Source organism: Notothenia coriiceps, unplaced genomic scaffold, assembly GCF_000735185.1.
Source record: "Notothenia coriiceps isolate Sejong01 unplaced genomic scaffold, NC01 NC01_scaffold00037244, whole genome shotgun sequence".
NCBI lineage: Eukaryota > Metazoa > Chordata > Actinopteri > Perciformes > Nototheniidae > Notothenia > Notothenia coriiceps.
In genome coordinates this window covers 24,801,876-24,811,702 of record NW_011369945.1, presented here as the reverse complement: position 1 = coordinate 24,811,702, position 9,827 = coordinate 24,801,876, and the positions used below count along the sequence as shown (strand labels likewise).

General features: G+C 35.2%; 1 protein-coding gene across 1 annotated transcript; it reads left to right on the top strand.

The window, feature by feature from the left end:
* Positions 1–4,192: 4,192 nt before the first annotated feature.
* On the top strand, positions 4,193–9,548 carry zfyve21 (zinc finger, FYVE domain containing 21). The gene is made up of 6 exons (XM_010794011.1): positions 4,193–4,367; positions 5,494–5,544; positions 6,644–6,812; positions 8,164–8,239; positions 8,391–8,482; positions 8,773–9,548. The coding sequence occupies exons 1-6, from the start codon at positions 4,242–4,244 to the stop codon at positions 8,829–8,831; spliced, it is 573 nt and encodes a 190-aa protein (XP_010792313.1). The 5' UTR covers positions 4,193–4,241; the 3' UTR covers positions 8,832–9,548.
* The last annotated feature ends 279 nt before the right edge of the window (positions 9,549–9,827 follow it).

Here is a 9,827-nt window from a genome sequence, read left to right as displayed (position 1 = left end):
TGTGTGTGTGTCCTTTTTCAATATGTAATGCTTTTGCTTATAGGCAGATGCAGAGTGGAGCTTTAGTGTTAAACATTTCTCTGACAGCCCATTGATAAATGGCCCGAGTTAAATCAAGGTGGGTGAACTAGCTTTGCGACCTCTGAAGCCTAAATCCTAAACAAACCATGCTATAAAGGGTCAAATTCACTTGATATTTTGTTGAATTTTCATTATGTTGTTATCTCAAGATGGCTACACGTGTGTCTTCCACATGCTGTTGTTTTTGTGCTTTTTTAATTTCCCCCTACAAGAGTGGATATGCCGAAAACTCAGAAAGAACTTGAAATATTGAAAAAATAACTCTTAACATCCTGTAGTTCACTGTAGTTCATTCATTGACGAAGTTTCAGTCTGTAAACCTTCATCAAGTTGAATGAATTTTGTTAAGCACAGCTTTAGAATTTGTTATCACAGTTTTCAGAAAGTGATATCACTAATGAGCTCATAAGGGAATCAGGAAATACATAACTTAAGGAAACTTTGTTATTAACTTTGGAATATTAAATACTTTATATAACTTCACCCACTGAGATTTAACTCAAGCAATGAGATACAGAACAATGTTTTTAATTGGTAAAGCTGCAGCCACTCTGCAGAGAAAGTCCAGCAATGACGTCTCTCTGTAGGCTGAACCGGACGTTAGCTTAGCGCTGCGTTAGCTTAGCGCTAAACTACAATCTGCAGATTTCTAAATGAAGTTCTGAACTGGGTTAATTAAAGAGGCCCTATTATGCCTTTTGGGGTTTTCCTTTTCCTGTAGTGTGTTATATACTGTAGGTTCCTGTTCATGTCAATGGTCTGCAAAGGCTAAAATCCCTGTGTTATCTTAAATATGTTTCTCTCCCTCAACACAAATGTTGGAGTCCTGTGGAGGAAAAACTCAACTCTTTAGAAAAGTGACTCTCCTAAAATGTTCTGTCCTGCGCTGATAGAAGATTTTGCTTTTGCTGTATGAAGGTCTACGTTTACATTTGGGTTTATTTTTGTAAATGATGTTTTATGTTATTCTGTCCTCGCGCTGCTCTGAAGAGTTTATCTTTCTATCTTCCTGTATAAAAAAGGCTCTCAGGATCTCCCACTTTTACACTTTAACGGAGAAAAAGTTACAGCATTTATTTTTACTTCCTGGTATATTCGTATTAAATCAAGACAACACTTTAAAACAAGTGGAAAAAACAACAACCAAAAAGTAGAAATTGTGTAATTTAGTTAAAATAGAGATTTAAGATGCAAATTAAAAACATGTATTTGCTTTTACCAAAATAAGAGGGAGTATTTCTCCTGTAAATAGTAAATATAGATAGGCTATGGTTTAATGATAAATATCATCGTATGTTAGGGATACACTTTTAAATGCAAAGTCTTATTTAAAACTACAAGTAATTTAATAATCTAATAATATACATGACAATAAATAACAAAGTTGATTCTGCATCACATAAATGAAGTTGTAAATTGTGCAGAACTGCAGAAGTTATTTGATATATTTTCCTATAAGACAATGAAACGCTGCAAACCCTAACACCAGAAAAGCTGTTGGAATAATTAAATAAAATATATAATCTGCCAGCTTTTGATACTTATTTTTTATATCTGCAAGACACACATTTCTGTCTTTAACCAAACAATGTGGACCCTGAACAGATTTAGACTTTGTCCATCTTTAAAAAAGGGTCAGGTTTCCAAAAAAACACCATCAGGCTGAATTGACTAAATTCTTCTTCAAATTCAGATTTTTGTAAAAAAAAATGTCCGCAATCAATGTTAAGGGATTTTAACTGGAGAGATTGGGACACATAACAAAAAAATCAAAGATAATAATTGTACCGACTAAATCAAATCTTGAACCTCTGCATAGTATGGGGATTTGTTTTAAAGTATTGGAGATCAAATTAACTTTAATTGTTATATGAAGCTTTGGTTTTATTGTTGGAAAAACTGTAATTTGTCATTTATTTAATTAAATATATTCCATTCTTTAATAAAAAATTTAAGAATTTAAATGAAGGCTTTCAGTAAAAATATTATACTATATAAATCTATTTTTTTCCTTGAAAAAATGAAGCCCTGAAATGTAAATAAAAAACTAAGAAATTGATTTGATCAAATGAATAATATTTGTGGTAATTTTTCCTTTGTGCCTGCAATAATTAAATCTAAGCCGCGGTGATTTTTATAAAATGCTAAAAATCAAATGTTCTGAATGAAGTGTATTTTTATTTTCTTTGTAACGGTGATTTTATCTGTTTGACGTCGCAGAGTCAGCTGTGTTGAAGCTTCTAGTAGACTGTTGATCAGTCTTCTTATTGTCAGAGGATCCACAAAGTAACGAGGCACATAACCTAAACACGTCGGATGGTTTTGAGGAACTGGGCCACATTTTGGGCAAATCTAGACAGGCAAATCTAGACAGGCAACACTTGCAGCGACTGGCAACAAAGTGATAACGAATTGTTTATATTTTCTATAAAACGTTTAGAATTTGTGGTCAAGATGCAAAGTGGGTTTATATGAAAGCATAGAAAGGCAAAAACATAAAAACGGAATATATGTGATTCCGAGTTTCTCCTGAAAACTACAAGAAGAAAACTTTATATGACATTATAGTTTTATTTTATCATTACTAATTGTGTCTTTCCAGTGTCTAATAATGATATGATGAATGGCAAACTGAAACTGGACACATGTTACAATCTGATTGGAAGTGATTTTGAAGTTGTGTTTTACAATTTCACATAAAAATTACGAAATAAAAAAGAAATATTCCTTTTAATATTTGTTTGTATGTATTTGTATGTATATATACTGTAATATATATATAATACATGCTAATAATAATGCTCTGTTTGAGTAAAGCTGTTGCTTAGTGTTTTGTCAGAGAGGTTGCTCAAACTGTTGCCCTGTGAAAGAAACTATGAATCAAAAGTTAAACACAAGACTATTTCTGATGACGTGAATGTAAATGAATGGATTTATGGAAGTGCAGCCAACAAAGAAAAGTTTTGTGTTTCTTGTGTCCTTTTTTTGCATTTTTTATTTCTTCTTCTTATAGTTTTATTTGTGTTATTTCATCTCCCTGTCTGTGGACCGTGTTGTTGTGTGGAGCGGTGACGTGAACGGTTAAGATAACAGTAAGGTCTCAGGTTTTATATACGTTTTATTAACAAAAAAACAATTGAATGAATAAGGTTATAATAAGATATTTTGTTATGTGTCTGCAGAAAAATAAACAAACCCTTTTTTCTGCATCTTCCTCATGCATCGCTTCACACAGTGACATCAGGGCTCCTAAATCTGCATTTAACTGGGCACAATGATTAAATAAATACAAGATTTAATGTTAAGTTGTCCTGCAGAAAGTTTTTTTTGTGTGTAAAAGGAAATTATTTTGCAGCCCTTCATGTTAAATATGAAACAAAAGCGCCCCCTCTGTATATGTTGCATGTACAGAAAAGGTTCCTGGATGAAATTGACAGACGTGTAAGCTTTTATTGTTTTAGACAGAACTGTATTCCTTTTATGGTGTCTAGAGATTAATAACAACAACATATTGAAATGTGAGTTGTTTTTACTTTCAAATGTCTCTGTAATTGTGGAAAGGTTTGTCTGCAAACTGATTCTCCTACACACTCTGCATTTGAATAAACAGTCAAATTCACGATGCTTTACTGGGATTTGTTTAGCCTATGTATTATGGTGTGCAAGTTAAAGTTAGTGTGCCTCAAATAGTGGAGGATTTTTTCGGGATGTATTATATAAAAACGTCTATAATTATAACAATGTAGTTACATACGGTCATTGAACAAAAAAACAAACATATAAGGACTTTAATAAAATAGCATTAGCCAAGAAAACTGTTTCAGGTCTACAAAATGATTATAAATAATAATAAATGTATTAAATTCAGTTTTAATTGTATTATTTTTAAAGTATGTTTTGGGTGTGTTTTTTTTAATTGAATTTATAATTTGTATCATTTATTTTGTCTTGTTTTTTAAATTCCTTTGATTATTTTTATAATTTATTCCTGTTTGACTTTTGGGTGGCGTTGTAAAAACCAAAACCCTCCACTGAACCCAACGCACCACGTGATATCAGCTCTGTGCTGTCATTGGTCAAACCCCCTGTCAGTCATTCACAGAGGGTGTGTACCAGACAGGAGTTTGTGGCAGAAGGAGAAACAGCTGGTAGCAGCAAAAATGTCTGCGCTGCCTGATGGAAAGAAACTGGTCCGGAGCCCCAGCGGTCTGCGCATGGTTCCCGAAAACGGAGCCTTTCACAGCCCCTTCTCCCTGAACGAGCCGCAGTGGGTCCCCGATAAAGAGGTGAGGCAAGGCGGGGAGGATTTGTTTGACAGCGATTAGCTATCGGAGCTGCGAGAAGCTAGCTTGATGTTAAACACTGCTTTTCCGGTTGAGATTTTCAAAATAAACGCTTTGTTTGCAAACCTAACCACCGAGAACACGATGAAGCAAGATTAAAATGAGAGGGAATACTTAAATAAAAACATATACATGGTTCCTTACTATGTTATGCGTTGTAGCATAGCTTTCTAAACTTCCGAATTGTAGTTCAATAATATTTGTTAATGTTTTTATCCAACTTATTTGGTTATGCCTTTATTTTGAAGGTAAATCGTCCAGTTACCCGGTGTCCTGTATGCTAACTGCGCCTAACTTAGCACGGCTGCTGGACATCGCAGTTGGCCCCGAGACTGTGCTTTAACCCGGCCATCCTGGCAGCTAACACACCCAGTTAGATCACCAGATGTTTATATGTCAAATAAAAGCTTTCACCCCCAGTTATGAAGTTATATCATCATCAAAGTTAGAAATCACACGTGTTTCGATTGTTAGCTAACGGGTGTGTTCCCACTAGTCAAAGTGTAACTCCTGCTAAGCTAGTAGCTTTCTATCAGTGAAAGCTACTGCAAAAGGTTAATAGAGACAAACAACAACTGTCTGTTAACCCTGGTACTTTGACCTGATTTACATTGAACCACAGCCAATAAAGTTAATTATCTCTTTGCTGTTGATTGTTGTGCCAAACATGAATCTATTAACTGTGTTTAAATGGATAGATAGATACATCATTTTGTTACAGCAGCAATGTGTTCAGGTATTCAAATCTTTAAAACAATAAACAAAAGAGGCAATGCATGGTTATAATTGATTTAGAATAAGAATTATAATTATTTATTGACGTTAAAGTATAAATGTAAAATAATAACAAAACTATGCGAGTGACAGTCCTGCATTTTGATTATTGTATAAGTAAAAAGTCTCAAACATGTTTTTAAATCTGTAAATTGAGTTATAATCGTTAGAATACTTTTTTGTTTTGCTGATGACTAAATGGTAAGACATCTTTTAAAAAAACAGTTAAAGTTGATTCTGCATGGCTCAGCATGTTGTGTAACATCCTGTTTTTTTCCTCTTTCCTGTCTTCCAGTGTGCAAGATGTATGCAGTGTGACACCAAGTTTGACTTCATCAGAAGAAAGGTCTGTTTTTGTTTTTGCAAACACAGCCATGGTAACAAATCACAGCTTAATCTAATACATACAAAATAAGAATATGAGGCTTGTGAAGTGCTGTGAAGGGTTTTTATTCCCCCACTTGGCTTCTGTTAATTTATTTTGGCACACTGAGGGCTCTGTGGTGACTGTTTTTCCTGTAACTACTGACATAATAACACTCTATCTGTGCCTCTGCTTTTTCCACATCTCCATTACCATATTTTCCATAAAAAACGTTCTGTTTACAGCAAAATCAGTTCAGTAAGTCTTTTGCTGATACTTTTTAAACCTTTGTAGCAACCTTTATTACTGTCTGCATTTGAACTAAACCATAAAAAAGAAGTCTAAATTACATTTATAGTTCTCTTGGTGTCTTTCAACAGCTGAAGAGGTTTAACTAAACATTTTCTAGTTTGCTTTCACTATCATCAGATGACCTCAGTTTCTTATAAGTGTCAGTGATTCACATTTTCTCAGGAAAGCGTCAGTTATTTCGATATTTCTTCCCTTTCTGCTGACAGAACTCCTGTGTCTGCGTCAGTCAGACTCCTACAGAAAGGAACACATTTGTTTTTTTGTATTCCATTTGTTCTTCTAACTTTCATTATATATGTCAATATACTGTATGACAATTAAAAGGTGATTTTAGTTTGAATCTTCAATTTTTCCTTTTCCATTCCTGTATAAGACAACTTTACAAAGTCCAAAGTCTGATCTGATTGAACCTTCAGTTCCGCCCTGAAATAAGTGTTGTGATGCAGATATAAGCATTAATTAATGCATTTATTAGTGAACTGAATAACCAAATGAAAATAAGGATAATTAAGGAACTTATTTCAAGTTGCTCTGGATAATAGCTTCATCCTAATGTGAAGTCAGCACAGGGAGTTATTTTATACACTTGATCCTAGTCAAAAGGCAGAGACACAATGTAGTTATTTTGTTAAACCTGCTACTTATCAGAACTATAATATGTTGTTTTAACACACTTTGTTATGTTTTTGTGTCAGGTTTAATGTGACTTGCACAGTATATTAGACATTCTCTTAACATTTAAACCAAATGTCTCCTCGTGTCCCTGCAGCACCACTGCCGGCGGTGCGGCCGGTGTTTCTGTGATAAGTGCTGCAGTAAGAAGGTGGCGCTGGCCCGGATGTGCTTCGTGGATCCGGTGCGGCAGTGCGCTCAGTGCAGCCTCGCCTCGCAGAAAGAGATGGAGTTCTACGACAAGCAGCTCAAAGTGCTTCTGGGAGGTGAGAAGACCAGCCTTAGATTATTAGTTTGTATCTGTGTCCTTCAGTCAGGGTTTGAAAGGTAGAAACTTTACAATTTTAATATGGTATGCGGACTCAAAAGAAAACTTATTTTTTAGGTGGTGATACAAATCAAGAAAACACGTGCTATTTACAAGAATTTAATCAATTAATTAATATTTGAATTAATCAAAAATAATTGCAGGAAAATAGTATATTATACTTTCAATACAAAGTTTCATATTTTAAATGCTTGTTTTATCTGAGCAGCTGTAAAAAAAAAACAACAACCTCAAAACATCCAGTTATAACTGTCATACAAGTCAAAGTAAAACACTAAAACAGCTTCTTTGAATTTAAACCAACATTTTATTTTTTATTTTTAAGTTGCAAGTGACAATCAATTGTCAAAAGATTCCCCATCTCATTGATCAATCCACTAAAATGTTCAGCTGTTATTTATGCTGAAAAAATTAGAATGAAAAGTCTGACCGTTTGTTAAGTAAGTTTCAGTTACCGTTTCAAATGTGCGTATAAATAAAAAAAGTCTAAATTTAAAGTTAATGTTTTTTCGTGAACTCGAATAAAAGTAACTTAAAAACAGCATTAGAGGAGAGCTCAGTGATTTAGTGTTTTGTTTTTTCCTCCGCTTGCTTTCTCACTTTATGACCCATTGACCTGAAACATGTCACATGACACACGCGGTTACCGTTTAAACATATACAGGAAGCAGAAATACTATAAAAACCCTCTCTGAAATATGTTTCTGAGTGCCCTCCACTCTCCTGCCCTGCTAATGCACTGTGTTGGTGTTGTGGGTCATTGAGAGGCTATAAATACACAGCAGCAGCAGCTTGTGATAAAAAATCCATCAGCAGCCCGGAGCTGCAGCATGTCAGCCTCATGCCTTATTGATCATGGAGTTATCAATAGATCAGCAGAGAGGGGAACTTTAGTTATTTATGTGGTGTCAAACAATTCAATGAAAATACAACATAATGAAGAGTAAACAGGTCAGATAAAAGATCTAAATATGGAGGCGTGTGGCGCAGTGGGTTGTCTGTAGGTGTTTGGATCAGGGGGTCACGGGTTCAAACCCCACAGCAGTCAGCATGTCGTTGTGTCCCTGAGACACTTCAACCCAAATTGCTCCTGTTGGGATTTCCCACAGTATTGAGTATGTAAGTCGCTTTGGATAAAAGCATGTAACATTTAATGTAAAATATGTTAGTGGTTTAAAGATAAATGTATCAAATTTAAACATATTTCTTCATTTTACTGCAGTGTTGCAGAAGCTACATGTTCCCGTCTTTAAAGTTTACCACATGTGAACTTGTTCCTCTGATTTCAGGCGGCTCCTTTGTCGCCACTTTGGGAACGTCGGAGAAATCTGAAACCATGATGTGTCGCCTCTCCAACAACCACAGGTCAGCTTTTTGAAAATCCTTATTTTATGTGCGATATTCAAAGAGCCAAAGATAACAACATCTTAAGTAAACAGATATTTCTCTTGAAGTATACAAAACAAGAATCACATGTGGATTTCAAGTGTAAATATATTTATTTAACAAACTCCAGGTATTTGTTCATGGACGGCGAGAGTCACTTTGAGGTGGAGCTGTCTCGGATCTCCAGCATGCAGATTCTGACAGACGAGTCGAGTCCAGGAGGTGAGACAAATACAAATCGGATACATATAAATAAATATGTTCCATGTATGTTTGTTAATATGTTGTACTGCTGTTGGACTTGCCATGAGAAAAAGTTAAAAGGTTTCTGCTTTTTCTATCCAAATGACTGAAAACGATTCCGTCATGTTTTTTTATTTTTCTTGATTGTTTTTCTTGAACTTAACTGAAAAATCTAATGATTAACACTTTTTTTCTCCAAACTAACCCGAACGAACTCTTTCTCCTCCGCTGGTTTTTGCTTCTTCTTCTTCTTCTTCTTCTGGGCTCAGAGAGCGACATTCACACGTACACCAGCCTGCCGGACACTCAGTATCTCTCTGAAGGTTAGCGTTAGCGTTAGCTTCACTCCGGTGTCATCGTCGTCACTCCATGCTTCCTTTTTGTTTTTTCAGATCTAATTTCTCTTGGCTTTTTCATTCATATCTGCATGAAGCTGCATGCCATTGAAATAAAGGATACTAGGAATGTACTTTCCTTCTTTTTTATTTTTATTTAAAGCTGTTCTTGAGGTCTGTCTTTCCTGTATCATGACATCATCACCTCTGAAAAAAGAAACTAAAATTACTTGAACAAAATCCTCAATTTGAATAAAAGGATTTATTGGTTTAAAAGAGTAATTTTTTCAATTCAATCAACTTTATTTTTATAAATATGAGTTTTTTTATTTTATTGGAGTTGTATTTTGCTTAGCAAAGTTTTCATTGCAGCCTTTAAAAAAACGATAGTAATATTTTTACGCCTCAAAAAAGTACTTGGTGGAAAATAACACTCCAGTTATTCCCAAGCAGTGTGCATTGTTTGCCCAATAGCACGTGTGTCTCAGAGACTCATCATTCTTTGTTTGCTGCTTCATTTGATCTTGAAAGTTGTGTTTCTGTTGTGTTCATGCATTGATTTGTAATCCTTCATTTCATTTGTACTTTGTTTTGAATCCCCTGACATCTCTTTGTTTTTGCATCTGTTTGTTTGGCATGCAGTAATCACTATTAAAGGTGGGGTAGGTAAGTTTGAGAAACCGGCTCGAGATACACTTTTTGTTATATTCCATGGAATGCTCTTAACATCCCGATAGCAATGAATATCTGAAGTGCTTTGACAAAAAATAATAAAAAAATTCCATCTGTGGAAGCCGCCGGCTAAACGGATTGGATTGCCGCCCTGTCTGTCAGCCTTCCATCTCGTGCACGCGCAAATGTATCTCGTGCCGTCATTGGGCGTGCCGTCATAGGGCGTGCATTGCAGCAGTACTTCAATGACTCGCCAGCAACAGGCGGCCACTTTCACCATGGCAGAGTTAGGTTCAACATCGTCTACTGGTCGCAAA

Excerpts from the sequence above, each read along its gene's own strand:
- zfyve21 (XM_010794011.1), top strand. The coding sequence starts at position 4,242 with ATGTCTGCGCTGCCTGATGGAAAGAAACTGGTCCGGAGCCCCAGCGGT. Across the intron at positions 4,368-5,493 it reads AGTGGGTCCCCGATAAAGAG|TGTGCAAGATGTATGCAGTG; the intron begins GTGAGGCAAGGC and ends CCTGTCTTCCAG. Across the intron at positions 6,813-8,163 it reads GCTCAAAGTGCTTCTGGGAG|GCGGCTCCTTTGTCGCCACT; the intron begins GTGAGAAGACCA and ends CTCTGATTTCAG.